This window comes from Mchenga conophoros, linkage group LG4, assembly GCF_057382185.1.
Source record: "Mchenga conophoros isolate Kocher_MC1m ecotype Shallow Benthic linkage group LG4, M_conophoros_male_GT1.1, whole genome shotgun sequence".
In the NCBI taxonomy this organism is placed as follows: Eukaryota; Metazoa; Chordata; class Actinopteri; order Cichliformes; family Cichlidae; genus Mchenga; species Mchenga conophoros.
In genome coordinates, this window is record NC_140529.1 from 37701899 (window position 1) to 37721050 (window position 19152).

General features: G+C 42.5%; 1 protein-coding gene across 1 annotated transcript; it reads left to right on the forward strand.

Annotated features, from left to right (window-relative positions):
* Positions 1-8385: 8385 nt before the first annotated feature.
* Positions 8386-19122, forward strand: arl6ip1 (ARL6 interacting reticulophagy regulator 1). The gene is made up of 6 exons (XM_085272241.1): positions 8386-8554; positions 9329-9462; positions 11160-11279; positions 14608-14725; positions 15742-15826; positions 18213-19122. The coding sequence occupies exons 1-6, from the start codon at positions 8519-8521 to the stop codon at positions 18329-18331; spliced, it is 612 nt and encodes a 203-aa protein (XP_085128367.1). The 5' UTR covers positions 8386-8518; the 3' UTR covers positions 18332-19122.
* The last annotated feature ends 30 nt before the right edge of the window (positions 19123-19152 follow it).

Sequence of the window (19152 nt, forward strand, 5' to 3'; positions counted from 1 at the left end):
TATTGGAAAATGTTATTTAAACATAATTTCACTCCACATAATAGCCCAATTTGGAACAATAGATATATACTGATGAACAGAAAATCTATTTTTATTCAAGATTGGTTATCAAAAGGTGTTTGGGCAATTGCCCATTTCGTAGAAGAGGAAGGACATGTTCTAGGACATCAAGATTTTTGCCAAAAGTTTAATATCCAATGTTCTAAAAGTAAATTTAATCGGGTTATAAATTCCATTCCATTGTCACTTAAAAACATAGTTGTAAATGATATAATATATTCTGACATCTCCCCCAAGTTAAGGCAATTATATATAGATGGTATTCGATTTTGTGATGTTAAATGCAATAATAAGTTTCTAAGATTGTCATTAAGGAGTCTTTATTCTCCAAATTTACTTAGATGTAATTACATATTAAAAGATTTCCAAAGGGAAGAAATTTAAAAAATAAGAACTGATTATATTACCTTCCCTATCCCTCCTAAAGGGAAAGAAGTCCAATTAAAAATAAAATTTACCCGACAATAGTGATAGATTCAAAATAGAAACGGGTAATTGTGTATTTTGTGAAACAGAAGAGGAGGATTTGGACCATCTATTCTTTTTGTGCAATTTTATACAAATATTTTGGTTGGATTTTCATACCTGGCTTTATTCCAGTGGGATTCAAATTACCCTGTTTACCTTAAATATGATAATGTTTGGAGTGTTTTTGAAAGAAAAGAAAGCTAATTATGGTGTTACTGTGTTATTAATCTTGTGCAAGCATTTTATACATTAATGTCGTTTTTTCAAGACCAAACCAACACTAGCTCACTGGAAAAACGACTTAAACCTGTTGGTTAAATCTTTGACCTTAGTTAAAAAGAAAAAGGCTGCTTTTTTGTTTCCTTTGTGGAAGATTTTGATTTAGTGAGTTAATAATCTGTTAAATTATGTGACCCCATCTTTATATTTTCTTTTTCCTATGTATGAAAATTGCTAATATGTAAGGAATGTTTATTTTCTGAATGTGTAATATATGGTGCATTTTGTTTGTATATTAATATTACTAATAAAAAAAACTATTATATTGAGCATTAAATATCCCCAATACACGAAAGCCTGGAACAGCCCGTTTGCAAAGTCCGAGTCTCTGATCCTATGAGTATCATCCAGTAGGCACTGCATAGCTTGGATGGACTTATCCAGCTTTATAGTCCTCAGAATGTCGATCCTGCTCCCTCTTAAGGTGTGCTTGCCTGGGTGGCCTTGTAGGTCAGGTGCAGTCCTTCAGATACATCCGTCATCATCCGTGTCGATAAAATCCAAATTGGAAGGGAGCCAAATCCTTGGAAGTTGCAATCCAGCAGGAAACAGACAAATGCTTTGACGTTATGATCCAACAAAAAATAAGCAGAAAAAAGCCCCAAAAATACATAAATGCAATTTGTGAGTCCACAGTATTGCACTTTATCCGCTGGCGGTTTTTGTTTTTGTTGGTTTTTTTGCTGTAATTTTAAACTGTGAATTCCCAATCCGAGATCTTCTGATACTGAAACTAGAGGAAGAACAGCTTATTCCGTCTGCACGGGGTGTTTATGCGTTTCTTCTTCTATCTCCTCCCCTCCTTGATCTCCACGAGACATCTATGACAGCTACATCAGTCCATGCTGCTCTCTCTCTACAGCCTTTCAAATACATGATTTAAAGCAAAGTTCAGTCACTTTCATTATTCGTCACAAATGAATAGACTTTACTTTTCATTCAGTCTTAATGTTGTTGTAGGATGATTCTAACATGATCTCTTTTTAACTCAGGAATACTTTTTCTCTGCATGACTCGACGTTTGTGACTCACAGTATACTCAGTATCACTTGTTTTGTTCAGAATCATGCATGATGATGGGCCAGAGTCACATTTCACTCTTTTGCACACACACTCTGTCCACTGTACTCTCTCTCTCTCTGTCTCACACACACACTGAGTCAAGGATACATCACAGTCATAACAATGCTCCTGGAATCTGGGTGGAAAAAAATCAGGCATGTCAAAAACTGAAATTTGTGATTGTAAGGGATGTTGTTACGCTAAGTTTTCATTCATTAGATTGATCAGAATTATACTTGGTTATTTTCTGATTATAATTATAAATCATTAACTGTTTCAAAATCACATACTCTGTTTAACACTCTGTGTGTCTTTAACCATAAAGAGATGGATGTTAACTCCTTTTACTCCACTTGTGGGTAAAGATGAGCCTGGGGTGTCAAATCTCTTTGACATTATTTATATAAAGATCAGAAAATGAGTTTATTTTATGAAATATTTTCAAAAATATGAAGAGAAATGTATTGAGAACATAATTTTCAATAGACCTAACTAGGCTTGTGTCCTTTGAGTGCAAAAAACAGAAGACAAGCTGCATCTCTCTCCTGTTTAAAACGTTATACAGTTCTGTTGTTTCCCCTTCCTTCTGTCTTAACACAAGGCTGGAATAAATTATTTTTATGTTGTCTATGTCACATGTTAAGAGGATGAAGGAGGACAGTGATGAGGTGTCCCGAGTTGTGCTATAGACATGAGGTTCTAGGTGGGGGAGATTACGGGGTTATGGACTATTATGTTTGAGAGTAGCATGATCTGAAATCCCCGTCTTGGCGTTGTTCCTACATCATCATAACGATGGTGGTCAGGGTCACAACTGACCAGTGATGTTGTCTGCGCGTGGAGTTGGCATTAAAAAATAACCAAAAATTGGCTAACACTAAACCAGACTTGATAATATATTTATTCTATTGTATAAATTGTAGGCAGCACGGTGGCACGGTGGTTAGCACTGTTGCTGCACAGCAAGAAGGTCCAGAGTTCAATTCCACCATCAGGCCGGGGTCTTTCTGTGTGGAGTTTGCATGTTCTCCCCGTGTCTGCGTGGGTTCTCTCCGGGTACTCCGGCTTCCTCCCACTGTCCAAAGACATGCAGCTTGTGGGGATAGGTTAATTGGATAATCCAAATTGTCACTAGCTGTGAATGGTTGTCTGTCCCTGTGTGTTGGCCCTGCGACAGACTGGCGACCTGTCCAGGGTGTACCCCGCCTCTCGCCCTATGACAGCTGGGATAGGCTCCAGCGCCCCCCGCGACCCTGAAAAGGATAAGCGGAAGCGAATGGATGGATAAATTGTATGAAAACACTTGGACTGCAGACCATTTGTTCCAGATGAAAGTTTTATATAAACAAAGGAATTAAAATGATAATGTAGGTACAACACCGAGGAGTAGACACAGAAGTCCCCTCTTGACCACAGCAGAGGATGTGAAGAAGCTGGATTATCACGTGAAGAAACAAAGCAAGACCTTTCTGTAAGGAACCATTTTCCTTTCATTTTACATACGAATTTCTTTTTAATTTATAAAATCTCCCCCAAAATAGTAGTTTCCATTAACCTAATAACATTTCAAGCTTCTACTTGTCCCAGACGACTGAGATGAATTTGGAATTTAAAAATGATCCTTATCCTGTAGAGGGGGCTGTTTAATGACTGTGTTAACGCGCTGCACATACTTCATTACAAACTTTAAACTGTAATAAAATGCAATAAAAAAAAACGTGTATTTTCTCAGCAGAAAGTGTCAGTAAAGCTCAAAAATGAGCATACCTTTAATTTTAATGGTGACATCATTTCTGTAATAAAAGTAAAGACAATCTTATAGAAGTTTTTAATATTTTCTCAAAGTTTTCTGTCTTTTTTCCTCTTTAAAAATGGGATTTAACTTTATTCTTAAAATGCAAAATTAAAATAAGCTCCTGTAATACTTCTTTTTTCTTAATGTGTTTAGCTGTTGTTAATTTAAAATGAATTTAAAATGCTGCGTTTCATTTTAAATTCTATTATTTGTTGTTAAATTTGAAATGCTGTACTGTTTTAAATGCTCTATCATTAAGTAACCTAATATTTTCATTTAAAAGTATGCTTTAACTCTCTTTAATTTTTATATCAGGTTGCACCCTATTAATTATTATTAAGTAAGTAAGTAAAATTTTATTTATATAGCAAAATATCACAAAGTGCTTCACAAGGTATAAAACAAAAACAGACAAAAGATAACAAAATGCAATTCTAAAAAGACGTGTTTTTAGTTGCTTTTTTAAAAGTCACCACTGAGTCCGCAGATCCTAAGTTCTGAGGAAGAGAGTTCCACAGTGGCAAAAGCTGCGTCTCCCTTGGTTTTCAGCCTTGTGTGCTGAATAACAAGTAGGCCCTGATCACAAGATCTCAGGGACCTGCTAGGGACGTAGGGCTGTAAAAGTTCAGTGATGTAGGCTGGTGCTTGTCCTTTAAGAGCTTTAAATGTCAGAACCAGTATCTTAAAATGGACTCTGACTTCAACGGGGAGCCAGTGCAGCTGTATAAGCAACGGTGTTACATGAGAGTACTTACATGTTTTAGTCAGAAGCCTTGCTGCAGCACTTTGGACAATCTGCAGACGCTCCAGGGAGCTTTTGTTTAGACATGTAAACAGTGAATTACAGTAGTTCTGTTAGATTTGTATTGTTGATTGTCATTTATGCTTAGAAATATTTAACCATATATGCTTAGAGGTGTATAATCATTTGTAGGTTGAAAGAACGTCTCATCCTAGAAGGTCTGTAACAGCTCTGTGTAGCATGAAGGGGGAGTGCGTTCACTCCCTCTGCAGAGTGTTCCGGCATAGATTACACACCTCCTAGGAAAGGCCGTATCTTCTCTTGCTGATTTATGGTATAGCAAGCACACGTATATCTGTTTAAGTATAAGAGCCTTTTGTTCAGATGGACCGCTAGACTCCTGGCACCAGCTTTGGGGAGTCTTCACAGGGTCACATCTGGACCCCACACACACACACACACACACACACACGCACACACACACACACACACACACACACACACACACACACACACACACACACTATTCTTTGTTCACATGTATACCTATGTAAGATGTCATATGTTAATGACCCTATGCATATTCATGTAACCACAATAAAAGGAGTGCTATGGGGAGCCTGGCTGAGAGTCTGACGGAGGCTAGGTGGTGGGACGACACTTGGCCCCAGCCAGATTTCCCTCATGCATGAGTAAACCAGCCTACTTGTGTCTTGCTTTGCAGTGTAATTATATTGTCTTCAACGTTCCAGCGGATAGGTACAAGCTACAAACCTATCAAGTTCAATCGTGATCAAATGAATGCATAAATAACAATCTCCAGTTCAGTATGAGATACTATGGGGCTCAGTTTAGAAATGTTTCTTAAATGATAGAAGCAGGACCGAACCAGAGATTTGACGTGAACATCCAGGGTAGGAGCAGAATCAAAGGTTACCCCGAGGTTCCTGATGGACGATTTCACAAATGTTGAAAGAGGACCAAGAGCATTCATTATGTCAGGTACGTGTCTGTCTGGAGCACATACAAGGACTTCAGTCCTTTCTTCATTAAGTTGGAGGAAGTTGTCAGCCATCCAACCTGTGATGGTTTCTAAGCACACATTTAGAATCTGCAGCTTAGAAACATCTTCAGGTTTAAAAGACACGTACAGCTGGATGTCGTCTGCGTAGCAGTGGTAGCAAATGTCCTCAAAGGGGCTCAAAATATGCTGGAGAGGAAGTAGATATATTAAAAACAATAAGGGCCCCAGCACAGAACCTTGTGGCACACCATAGGACAGGGACGTGGAAGATGACCTGTACTTAGAGACCGCCACAGAAAAGTATCGTTCATAGAGATACGAGGAGAACCACTCTAAGGCAGACCCAGATACAACAACCCAGTATTTCAGCCTTTCAAGCAAAATGTGATGGTCAGCGGTGTCAAAGGCTGAGGGCCAACATTAGGAGTACAGAACACTTTCCTGCGTCAGAATGTCACTGGAAACTCTAAGAAGGGCTGTCTCAGTAGAATGAGCTTTAAAGCTTATTTAAAGAATAATAAATCATTTTTGTATCTTGATTACATTTATGACTGTGAAAAAAAGATGTTTTCGAAAGGTTGTAATCAGCAGGCGGGGAAGCAAGGAGCGGCGCTGATTTTGAACTTTGGAGAAGGCTTGGTTTTGAAGGATTGGATTACGGATTTTGGCGGTTGGCATAAACTGGTGTGTGACTGGACTGGAATGGCAACTCAGGTAGAAGACGATGATGACATGGATTTAGGAGATTGGACACCGGTTAGTGGGAAAGGGGCGAGGAGAGGGAGAAGAGGTAGGGAGGATGAAAGTGTCATAGGAACTCAGGGCAGCAAACGAAGTTTGGAGGGGAATAGTTCGGATGATGGGAGTGTTATCCGGAAAAGGAGTGTCAGAGAAGAGTTTAAAATAATATTGAAATTTAGGCTGAAGGGGTGCAACTTAGCCCAATAGTTTTGTCAAGAGAGCTGAAAAAGAAGTTTGGAGAGGTAACGTTAGCCAAAGTACTTAGAGATGGGAATTTGTTGATAATCGTTAAGACGGAAGAAGAGAAAAATAAAGTGTTGCATACTGAGAGCATCTGCAGAAAGACAGCGAGAGAGAGAGAGAGGTGTTGGGGGAGTGTAAAGTGGTGCGAGGGGTAATCACAGGCATGCCAATAGAAGAAGATTTAGAAAAAATTAGACGTAAATGTTTCAGAGTGGTTTTAGAAGAGGGAGGGGTGCAATGGATCCAGCGTTATGTTTAGAACATGAGATAAGGAAGGCACAAGTGAATAAGGAGAGTGTGCTGGCGGTCTTTTTTGATATAGAGAAAGCGTATGTGGAGGGAAGGTGTATTAATTAAAATGAGGGAAATGGGTATAAATGGTCGAATGTTCAGATGGATTAAGGATTTTTTGGAAGGCCGATGAATAATAGTAAGGATTGGGAGGAGTTATTCGGAGAGTTTGCCAATAGAAAATGGAACGCCACATGGAAGCATAGTTAGCCCGCTATTGTTTTCACTGCTGATTAATGATGTGTTTAAGAACATAGAGGGTGGGATGGGGTTTTCAGCTTTTGCAGACGATGGGGCGATGTGGGCACGAGGACGACGGTTAGAGTTTTTGGTGAAGAAAGTACAGAACAGTGGTCATATAAATGAGGGTTTAAATTCTCAGTTGATAAGACTAAGTTGATGGTTTTTACAAGAAAAAGAGGTGGGGTTGACGTCAGGGTCAGATTATATGGACGGGAACTGGAAAGGGTGAAACAATTTAAATTTTTGGGGGTTGTGGTTTGATGAAAGGGTGACATGGGCTGTACATATTCAGAAAATAATAGACAGGTGCAAGAAAGTGTTGAATGTCATGAGGTGCTTAGTGGGAACTGACTGTGGGGCTGATAGGAAATCTTTAAAAGCTTTATATACTGGGTTGATTGGGTCAGTATTGGATTATGGGTGTGTAGTATATAATTCTGCTGCCGGAACAAGTCTTTGTAAGTTGGATAGTATCCAATATCAGGCGTTAAGACTTTGCTCAGGTGCATTCAAAACAACATCTGCAGCAGCACTACAGGTAGAAATGGGGGAAATGCCATTACAACTAAGAAGAGAGCAACTGACATTGAATTACTGGGCAAATTTACAAGGACATGGTCAGGATCATCCGACAAAAACTGTTTTCCAACCATGCTGGGAAAAAGAGAAAACGCAATTGAACAGTGGGACAGAAAACAGCTGAACTTAATCTGGACAAGATCAACATGTCAAACAGTACCGTTGCCTACAATACCACCATGGATGCTCCCTGATGCAGTAGTAGTTCCTCAAGAGCAGAATACGACACAAAATGAAGGAAAGGTGGCAAAAGCAATGGGAGGAGGAGAGGAAAGGGCGATGGCTGTAAACATCCAAAGGAAAGTGGGGAAATGAGAAGTACTGGACGAAACAGGAGAGAGGAGACGATTATATCTCGACTGAGATTTGGACACACTGGCTTAAATAGCACATTATTTTTAATAGGTAAACACTGTGCAGGGGAGTGTGACTGCAGTAGGGAACAGGAAAAAAAGAACATGTTTTATTGCATTGTCAGAAGTATGATATGGAAAGGAGACAACTGATCAAAAAGCTGGACGATATGAAAGTGAAGTTGGACTTGTTTGATTTATTTCGCATGAGCTCTATAAGTGAAAGTTATCAGGCTGTATTTTGGTTTTTAAGGCAGACCGATTTGTTCCGGAGAATTTGAATATTTTATTTTATTTTATTTTATTTTATTTTATTTTTTTAAATTGTCATTTCGGTCCACACTCCACACCACGTGGTGGCGGTAATGCACAATTTTGCTGTTTGCCAACCGCCAATAAACCCTATACAAAAGAAGAAGATGTTTTCGAAAGGCAAGGATTGATATTGGAACTCTATTACCCAGAGTTCCTCATGTGTGACGTAGGTTTTTCAGTTAAAAACATCCTGCCTCCTCGGCTCTACCGTTAGTGGCGCTGAAGCTAACGGGAGCGGAGGGTGCTGTCCTTCTGTTGGTCGTTTCTCCGAAAACTCATAAAAGAACTCCACATTAGAAAGTAGGCCGCTCAGTTTAGAGATAATGGCGGAAGGAGACAACAAAAGCGTGAACTTGATGGTAAGTATGAAGCATTTTTAAAACACAGTATGGCGAATTTAAGGGCTCGTGTTCGATGTAGGCGTGTTTGCAGCAGGAGAGTTAGCCTCGCACGTCGCTGCTAATCTGACGGCACTAACACTACTGTGGTGTTTAGAGATTCGTGTAAATAGTGTGAACTTTGCACATGGGGGCAGCTGAAAAGTCTAAGCTAAGCGATTTAACCCTGATCGCTTATCCGTCCGTCCGTGCTGACCGCAGCTAACCTTAGCTCGCTGACTAGTTAGCATGCTTATTTTAGCTTCAGCAGCGGGGACGCTTCCTTTTTGTGGAGGTGCTGCCTCGCCCTAACGCAGAAATCATTTTAAAGCTTTAAAACAAACTGAGATCGAGTCATCACACGCTCTTTCGACGTGGTTTGACAGCCTGTGTTTGTCCCCGGTTATTTCTACGTGTAGTGCACTGTCACTGCGCCGTCTTATCACCAAAGATACACACCCTGTTTATCAATTTGCTTCTCAAATAGACTTCTAGGCCACAAAACACACAAACTGAGAGCCATATAAAGGAGTATCGTTACATTCAGGTGTTCTGTGTGTGAAACAGCAGGATAAACCCACATTATATGACTTTAAAGGTGCTAGTTGCTCTTCCAGAGGCAGCACAGTAATGTCACCTTTATACTAACTCCTGGAGAGACTGCCCTCCTGAGTACACAATCCCCTCAGATTACACTGATATCGCACAGTTTGATGGTCAGTTAGGTAATGTGTAAAGGTTTGTTTGTGTGTTCAGGCCCAGGAGACGGCCCAGCTGGAAGAGCAGCTGCAGTGCTGGCGTGAGGTGATCCTGGCTGGGGATCAGGTCCTGCGTTGGGAGAAGCCCTGGTTCCCCGGAGCGCTGATGGGCGCGACCACCGTGCTCTTCCTGTGAGTCTGCTTCAGAGTGGGCGCTACACAGCTGGCACCACACATTTCCTTCCTCTCAGCAGTGATAGCTATCTGTTACAGGAGAGCAGGGAGAGGCTGGCCATGTCTTATATTCAATTTTTATAGTTTACATCTGCCAGCGACTAAAAGCAGCCCGGTTTGATCTCAGATGGGCTGAGCAAAGTAAACCAAGGTGGAATTACTCAGATTTATTTCTTCCAGTGTAAAACTAACAGTACAAAGTGTTATGTCTTTGGTCAGGTATTTTTCTGATTTAATCAGCAGTCTGATGGTTGGTTGACCAAAGATTTGCATCACAGTATTTTAAGATTCTGGTGGATTCCCTGGATTAATTATTTTGTAGTACATTTTGTTTAAGTGTGTCTTTATGTAGGTTTACCTTCAGTCAGGAGTATAAATTATTCAAAAACTACTTTAAGTATTTGACATAGGGCTATAATCACATCATAACTGTAAGTCTTTTCTGGTTTTGGGTTGGTTGTAATGTCACTTTTTGTTATCCATTTGCACTTTTTCTTACAACTGTTGTGTGCAGGTGATTCTGTCTTCAGGTAAAATCTCCTCTCTTGGAGTATCTCTGCTCGTTTCCCATCCTTCAACTGTCTGTACTGCACAGAGGCCTTCCTGACTGCTAACATACTGCTAGATTGCGCAGCAGCTCTGGATGGTGTAATTTAGGATGTGTAACGTGTTAGTGGTGCACAGCAGCCATTTCTATCTTTGCCCTGTGGAACTGAGTTAGCTGTGGAGTCTTGTCTGCTTTTGTTAACTTAAATGAGTCGTATAATTACAACCATGAGTGAACAGGGTGCAGAGCTAATACAGGTCCGCTTTCAGTGTGCGGCTTCTGGTCAACACACACACACACACACACACACACACACACACACACACACACACACACACACTGTCTCTTATTTAAACCACTAGAAAAACCATGGTAGACATTTGAACTGTTTCTTGTAGTGTTCAAGCTCAGACCGTGATGTTGTCAGAGGAGCACTACGATTACAAAACCGCTAACAAACAGATGTTTTTAGTTTTCAGATCGATGAACCAAAGAAATCCAAAACGACGATTTTGTCAGTCAAACTCGACAAGTCGCACTACTCTCTTACTCTCTTCCAGACACTTGTGCTCTCGGTTAGTAAAGCAGGCGTCACCACAGAAAGAACAGCAGTGTAACCTGTATCCTGCGGGGTGAAATGGAGGCTTTGGCAGGCTGATTCTTGAGGCCTGATTTATTACTAAATAAGTTAATAATTAATTGCCTGTGACAAGTAATATAAGCCCACACTGATGTAAAACGAGTGTCCTAATTACAGTTTTCCAGCTGGTTGTCAGAACACTCAGCTTAATGTTAATCTTTTCCACATTGTTGAAACACAAAGCAAAACAATGCAGATTAGCTTCTGCTAAATGAGCTTCGGTTGGGCCGTTATTAGGTTATTCCTGAAATCTACTGAAGGTGAATCCAGACTGGAACACTGCTGCACTGTTTCTGATGCCTTCCTGCTTGTTTCACACACCCTCAGTGTTCATGTCTTTCAGCTGCAGGTGCTTTGTACGCTCCAGCGTTCATGAGCAGAGATCCCCAAATCGTAACAAAATGAAGGCGTGATTTTAAACAATGAAATGTTCAAACCCGTTCTGCCTGTTTTGTGTTCATCCTCCAGGCTCATCTACTACTTGGACCCATCAGTGCTGACCGGCCTGTCCTGCACCGTCATGTTGCTCTGCCTGGCCGACTATCTGGTGCCCACCCTCGCCCCCCGAGTGTTTGGCTCCAATAAGTGGTGAGAGCTCTGTCATATTTGCTTCGCCCCTATGTAGACAGGTTTTCCTGTTTTGTCAGTCAGTTCTGAAGGCTTCCTACATCACTCTGGCTTCAGAGATGACCTCCAGCTTTGGTCTTTGACTAAACTGAGTTGTGAAAGAGGAGGATATATATTATCGCAACGTTCAACAGACTTCCACAGGAGGATGAAACTGGATGCTTATCAGGGTTTCAGGATCGTTCCAACTCAGCCTTAACTATGAGCGAAGCAGCTTCATATGACTTTGTTGCTGTGTCTTTGATTCTTGTTTTTTCTGCAAATCAGAAGTGATGAAGCAACAGAGAGGGTGATCTCAGATGGTGTAATGAGAACAGCTGTGTGAGTGAGCACAACACATGTCATGGTCTAACTGGACGATAACCAGTTAAACAGTCCACTGAGGAGGAAGATAATAAATTCTGAGGCAACATGAAGCTGAAGGGGAAAGGTGAGCGGAGAAAAGGAAGACAGGAGGGGGGTTCCCTCCAGCTGTGCCGGTTTAAAGCAGTGGTGGTCTGGCCTGCTTTAGAAGCCAGAAACAGTTCATGCCTCACACGGGTTTTGTTTTTATTTACTGCTATTTAGGGCTGGGCCATATCATACCGTTCATGGTAATACCGCTACAATGTTAGCCAACGATAAGAAAATGAAATATGGCGATAGAAAGTGGGTAAAACGCGCATGCGCTGTGCCTTTGTTTTCATACGCACATGGCGAACGAGAAGAGCGAAAGCGGATTGTTGAGTGAAACAGATGAACCTGAACTGGTTTGTAAAACGTTGCAGCTTCACTGGTGTGGAACTGGTTTAGCTTTCGTCCCTCAGACACACAACAAAGCACTATTTTTGGTAGCGCATGCTAGCGGGCCGTCGTTATTACCGTGTTGTTTGGAAAATACGGCGCACTTAAAATCAATACTTTGATTTTTCTGAAAGTCGACAGAGCCCCTTATAATCCCGTGTGCCTTATGTCTGAACTCTGGTTGTGTTTACTGACCTCGAAACGATTTTATGTGCACGGCGCTCGAAAATCTGTCAGATGTTTTAGTGCGACTTTGCTGAGCTACGAAGCCGCACCGCTTGATGGATTGTCGGAGCGTTACGGCTATCGTAGGCGGAGCCTCGCGGAGTGATACGTACTGTGCTTCAACATAATGTTACCGTATTGTTTGTGTGTGTGTGTGTGTGTGTATAACCTCGTTAAGTTTTGTGGATGTTATACATGGTTATGCTGAGGATGTGTCGGCCAGTTTCCACTGGAAATGCCTTTTGGTTAAACTGTCAGCGAGGAGTTTTCATTTGCACTTTAAATATTTATATAACTTTAATGCACATAAAAAAACAGCTGATTGTGTAAGTGAAAATGCATTGACTTGTTGTTTTTTGTTTTGTTTTTTTTGCACAAATAAAGTTGTGGAGTTGTAAAGTATTTTGTCTGGTGTCAGTTATATCGTTATTGCAAATTTTCAAATGTATATCCTGATAAATATTTTTGGTCACGTCGCCCTGCTCTACTGCTATTTACATCAAAATGGGTCCAAGCTGAATTTTGGACCGTCCTAGTATGTTTTCGGAGGATGGTCATCAGTAAGTCCACGCGACCTGCCCAACAAAACGTGCATGTGTAGGGAAACCGATGGTTTTGAAAGCCTCTACAGAACTGACTGTGTAAAATTGCCCCTCCTTCATAATGAGGGCGGCTCACCTGGAGAGTTAGTTGGTTAAGACGAGTTGTAAAGCCTGTTGGCTGAGCTGCACCTGGAGTCCTCTCATCCTCTTTGTTTGTTAGTAAAACATAACAAACTAGATTATTAGAGACCTGCAGCCAAAGGGGCATTTCATTTTCAGTTCGAGGTAAATGGCAGACTGTCCCACGGCTTCACGAAGCTTCGGCAGTAGCCAGTACTCGGCGAGCAGCCCGTTGATTCAGCTGTTTGTGTTGGATGGTGACAACCAGACACCCAGGACAGGATAGGATAACAGCCTTCAGTTGGCACGGTGTGCTGCACGTCATCCTCCAGCTGATATAAAAGCTTGCATCAGCAGAGCGTGACCTGCACTGCTTCACACTCAACACAGCCTCTGGGTGATGATGTACAGTTTTTGAGATTTTCGCTTGTTTTTAATCTACCGCTGGGGGCTTGGTTTATGTAGGGAGATTAAAAAGCCTGTTTACATTTTCGGTTACAGCCTCGGGATGATGAGCTATTTGTCTGCAGAGCCTGACCAATGTCCTTTGATCTCACTGAGACGGCAGAAAGCTGGCGTATCTGTGCGAGTCTGTAACACGAAGCTGGTCACGGTCCCTGTTTGGCTCCCCGACAACAAGGACTGAAATAGGGAGTGATGGCGAAGCAGAAAATAGAGGCCACACTTCCCAGCTGTCCCCTCTTGTCCTTCACTGTTTGATCTCTTTAGCCTTCACAGCAGTGCAGCGTGCGATGTGGTGTTCCAGTTTATTGGCTGTGAGGCAAATTATGGTCGGAGATTGTTGTTGGGTGATTCCCAAACAGTGAAACTTCCACCTGTCAGTGATTTTGCTTGTTTGTCTTACTGAACTCCAGAATGTGAGAAAGTTTGGAACTGAACTTCAAGCAGAGCTGGTTTGTGCTGCGAGCAGCCCGGGAGAGTTTACTCTGTACCTGTAGTGATGTTGATGGGCAGCACCTCTCCTGTGTGTCCTTTATGTTTTGTCAGGTACACGTTTTTATAAATGGAGGATTCTATTCTCCTGCCTCTTATCCAGCTGGTAGCTTGTGTTCAATAGACCCAGTTCTTCCCCTGATCAGGTTCTTGGTTCTGGTTCTGCTTAAGCTCAGAACAGCACAAGTTGCAGTCAGCTGGGCCGCAACTCAGTGCTGTTACCTGGTGACAGGAGGAGGTTAGGTGGACCTCCTCCTGTTGTAGGTTGGATTTTCTAAAGCAGAAAGTGAGGAAGTTTAAATATGCTGAGAAGCTGATATTGAAGTTTTTTGCCCCGTGATCTGAAATATTTGTGCCTGCTGCAGCTGATCATCTGTGAGTCAGCTGATCATTTCAGCTCTAATGGAGCTTAGACATTTATTAGGTCACATTAAAAACGTTAATGCAACAACACTGTTTTTTTTCTCACTCTCATTGGTTTAAATAGAGCTAAGTGTTGCAGGCGGCTGTGTGTGACTCACTGGCTTCCTCTTGATGGTGAGATTAGGAAATGTTGGTGAAAACCTTTCTTCAGGCCTGAGCTTTAACTCAGCAGAAACTCTGCAGCCAGGACCGTTGAGTGAGTTTTCTCATTGTCTGTAACACCTTGAACTCTGCTCCTGCAGGACCACCGAGCAGCAGCAGCGTTTCCACGAGATCTGTGGGAACCTGGTGAAGACTGAGCGCCGCATCGTGGGCTGGTGGAAGCGCCTCTGCACCCTCAAGGAGGAAAAACCCAAAATGGTACGCTCAGAGCTTTCACTTTGATCCCAACCCCTCCAAATCCAGCATTTTTAAGACATAAATTCCCAATCCTGCATCTGATGTTGCAACTAAACACCTCACTATAATAGTTGTAAGTGTAATCAGCTGCCTCTTGCTGGTCTCAGCCATGCTGTGTGTTTGTAGTTGGAAGCTTTTGACTGTGTTGCAGTCGGTGAAGAAGAGGCACAAAACTTTCCACAATGTTCCCAGGCTCCAAAATGAATCACATTTGCACAAAGTTCTGATAAGCTGATCTTTGTAGGCTAGCTTAGCGTGCACAGTGAAGGGGCTGTATCTGATTGGCTGCTGAAGGCAAGCGTTTAGTCCCAAAAACAGTCTGTGACCTTTGCTTTTCAGTATTTATTTATTTATTGTCATTGTCAGAGAACAATGAAATTGCATTTGGGGCTTCCGTACAACCCGTAAATAAAATAATGAAGAAAATAATAAATACCCCTTAAAACCCAAGTGTAAATATTTAACCCAGTGTGACTCCAGTGCAATAAGACAACCCTTAGCAACAACATGAGAACATGAGAACCTGACAAGTAAGTTCATTGCTATTAAGAAGTTGGATATGGTTATTGTCCGTGAGAGGGGGGCAGAGAGTTCAGGAGCCTCACAGCCTGTGGATACAGGCTGTTGGCCAGTCTGGATGTTCTGGCCTGTATAGACCTGTACCTATTTGGTCTGAGCAGAGTTAAAGTCTAACTTGCCCTGAGCTACAGGGAACCTGAATGAATCAAATAAGCTGCAGTAAATGGAAGTTTTATTACAACAGGGAGCTCTCTCTGTGCTCCAGATAAAAATATCAGCTGATCTGACTTTGCTGCTCCACTTAGCAGACCTCAAACTGGGTCACGGGCAGCCAGAACAGAGTTTTTCACAGCCTGTGTGACTCGTTCTCATTCAGTGGCCATTCTGACTCTTCCTTCTGAATGATGACTTGCTAATGAAATTGAGCTGAATGTAACCTGACCTCCTGATCTCCACAGTACTTTGCCTCAGTGATCAGCAGCCTGCTGGCTGTGGCCTGGATTGGACAGCAGGTGCACAACCTGTTCCTGACGTACCTGATCGGTGAGTATACTTTCACTTGACTACAAAAAGACTGTTTTGTTTATCGCCACTGTTATCAGCCATGTTTCACTCATATCTTTGTGGGTTTCCTTCCTGCACTCTCCCCTGCTGGCTGCTGTCCAATCACACGCTCCTTCATGTCTCAAATTGTTGAGCTGTAAAGTCACTTTTAATAATACTATTAGGCAAACATCTGGTGAGCGGTTCAGACCCGGTGTGACTACCAAAGGTAAAGCACTCGTACCTCGTGTGCCGTCAGGTTTGGGCTTTGTATCAGTAATCGGGTCTCACTGTAAACACGCTTCAATACCACTCTGACATTAAAACGACACAAGTCTTACTGTAATGCCAGATTTTATTTTAAATGTGCTCTTCACAGTTTGTTGTTGTGCATTAGATGTTTTTGCACAAACTCCACATCAGGTCAAAAACAAACTCCGATGTGGCTTCAGGGGTTTGTGATAGAGACGATGTAGGAGAGCAAGCTGAGGGTGAGCCGTGTTCCCGGCTTCCAGGTGAAACTCCCGCGCTCAGCTGCAGACCTGTTTGGATGATGCCAGCAACCTTTAAAGAAGGTGTTACACTCTTCTCCTTTTAGAGAGAGAGAAACAAGAGCTTGCTGCTCATCCCACACTGCCCGTTTCTTTATTTTTCTGTCCTGGGCTGATTTTCTTTCTTTTTTTCAGTTCTTCTGTGGGGGGGGAACCCGGACAGTTAATACTGGGAGACTTGTTCACCTCTTGGTTTGGCTTCCTCTGCTCTGTCGCTCCAGAACACAATGATTTATGTCCTTAAACCTCTGTGTAATCCTTCACACACAGGCTGAAGTGGACATAGTCTTTGACATTTTGCTGAAGGCGTGCCTGCAGACCCCGCCCAGCTTCATTCTGTTTTAAGACATTTCGGTTTTAATGAAAGGCTCGCAGAGTGTCGGGATTAAAATGAGAAATCTTAAATGCTCGTCTCTGCTCTCGGGTCCTTCTTTAAAACTGCTTTCGCTGAATGTGGAAGTTGAGCCTTTCGTGCATTTTCTGCGGACAGAAACTCGTACGTGACTGAAGAGGAAGAGGCACTCGTGTTCATCAGCAGTTTTAAATGCTTCTGTGTTCAAGTTAATTTAATGGCCGATGGTGCTTTAGACTGATATTTATCTTTGATATTTGGCAGGTTTTTGCATGTTTGAAGCTCTGCATGTGGCTCTGAGTGGATCAGGGGTATTCATTATTAATGGGGCTGATTGTGGAAGTCTTTACAGAAACGTGCAGTAAAACTTGAAACCATGTCTCACCGCTGCAGAGGGCGAACACGTCTTAAAGCTGCCGGGGGGGGGGTTAGATCAGCAGGTCTGGCGAGCTGTGAGTGGGCTAATCCCCACTTACATAAGCTGAGACATGTTGAGTGTTCCTCTGACAGAAACGGAGCAGAAAGGCAATCAGAGGTCATGTGACTGTGGGTTTTAATCTGGTTGCTCTTCAGGCTCGTCTGGTTAAGCAGCTGCTTTCATGTGAAGACTTCATCTGCCAGCATCGGGTGGAGTACAAGCAGCGGCTCCTCACAGTCTTTCTTAAATCAGTGGCTAATGTTCCTCGGGCTGTGCGGTGTCAGTGAGTCACTGCTCAGAGAGCTGAGTGAAAGCTGTGAACAAGTCACTGATTGTTCTGACATGAACACGGGGAGTGATGCCAAGTGAGCCGTGAAAACCAACGCAGGTTTTCAGCCGATGCTGGCTTTGAAGGGAAACGCTGATCTGACAGAGTGAAAGTATTTTTCATATCGGTCAGTCTTGCAGGATGCAGCAGAACCTGAAACCATCGACACGCCGTCACTTTATCCCTGCTGTGATTGGTGGTTGGAAAGCTCGATGCAGCCACGCTGAAGTCGTCCATCGGTCTGTCCATTCAAAGCGATCCTGGTGGATTGAAACCGGACGCGTGTGCCGCCTGATCATCCCGGATAATCCTCTCTGGTCATTAGACTGAGCGCGTGCAAAATTAACCGTTTCATTAATTTGACCTCGCAACCATGAGGTGTTCTTTCTCTACTCGATGCCCCCTGGTGGCAGTTTAAGAGCATTTTCTTTTCTTTCTTTTTTTTTTTAATCTGTTAGTATAAATTATGTTTCAAAATAAGAGCCTGCAGGTGTTTCACTATGAGATTATTGGCAAGTAAGAAAATTAAAACTAAAGCCACTTTCACCTTTGACCTTCAAACAGTTTTGTGACAGTCAGGTTTGGATGATTTCATTTTTCTCACAGGAGCAAACTGTGGTTTCAGACACACACAGGCAGCGTGTCAAAGTTCATCACGTGCTGTCTGTAAACGTTTCAGCGCTCAAAGCGTCCGATTTAAAATCTTTGCACACTTTTTTTTGTTCTTCTCGTTGCAGTGAGCTTCCTGCTGCTGCTGCCCGGCCTGAACCAGCACGGCATCATCACGAAGTACGCCGGCATGGCCAAGAGGGAGATCAACAAACTGATGAAGCAGAAGGAGAAGAAGAACGAGTAGATGAGCGTTCGCTGTGAAGAGGGGAATCTCTGCAAGACGAGAAAACGCAACAAGACGATGGGAAAGTGGAGGAAAGTGAAGAAAAAGGAGCAGGGGAGTTTAAAAAGTCCTCCTGCTGCCCGGGTCTCTGCACTTTGTTTTGATTTTCACACAGTTTCATTTCTCACACACACATTTAAACCTCATCACACACAAGGTTTTATTTTGCTTTTGAATTAACCTGCCATGCATGCTGCCACCAAATGAAGGTGATCACACGTGGAAATGTCCCAGTCAAACATCATCCTTCTGTTTCTTAGATCAGCTGTGCTTCGCTTGGAGGCGTCGATGCTTTCAAAGCCGTTCCCTCTACTTAGACTACTGAGCAGTTTGTGTAGCATTGCTGCCTCATTTTAACCTCTCAGACAGCAATGATTTTTTTTTTGGGGGGGGGGGGATTAACAGCAGGTCTTTTTACGTTTTTGTGCTTCTTCTGCTTCACTTGTGTTTGAATTTAGTGCTGAAAACAAAACTGGATTTGAAGCGGAGCTGAAACTGTTGGTAGAGACAGGCCTACTGCTGTACCGCTGCTAGCTGGACTCTGTTAGTGCTGGGATAAAACCCCACAGTGCGTCGGTGACGTGGGGCGTCTCTGTAAATAGGCCCCACCCTTTCTTCTCTGTCCCCGTCTGTCCTTTTCTTGTTATTTATGTGTTCGTTTCTCCTCAGTCTTCTTATTTCTGGTATTTCAACTCATTTCATTATTTGTGTTTATTGGAGATCTTTACACACGAATAAAGTGATTTAAATGAGGTTGTTTCTTGGTCTTCATGTGTGTGAGC

Excerpts from the sequence above, each read along its gene's own strand:
- arl6ip1 (XM_085272241.1), top strand. The coding sequence starts at position 8,519 with ATGGCGGAAGGAGACAACAAAAGCGTGAACTTGATG. Across the intron at positions 8,555-9,328 it reads ACAAAAGCGTGAACTTGATG|GCCCAGGAGACGGCCCAGCT; the intron begins GTAAGTATGAAG and ends TTGTGTGTTCAG. Across the intron at positions 11,280-14,607 it reads GTGTTTGGCTCCAATAAGTG|GACCACCGAGCAGCAGCAGC; the intron begins GTGAGAGCTCTG and ends CTGCTCCTGCAG.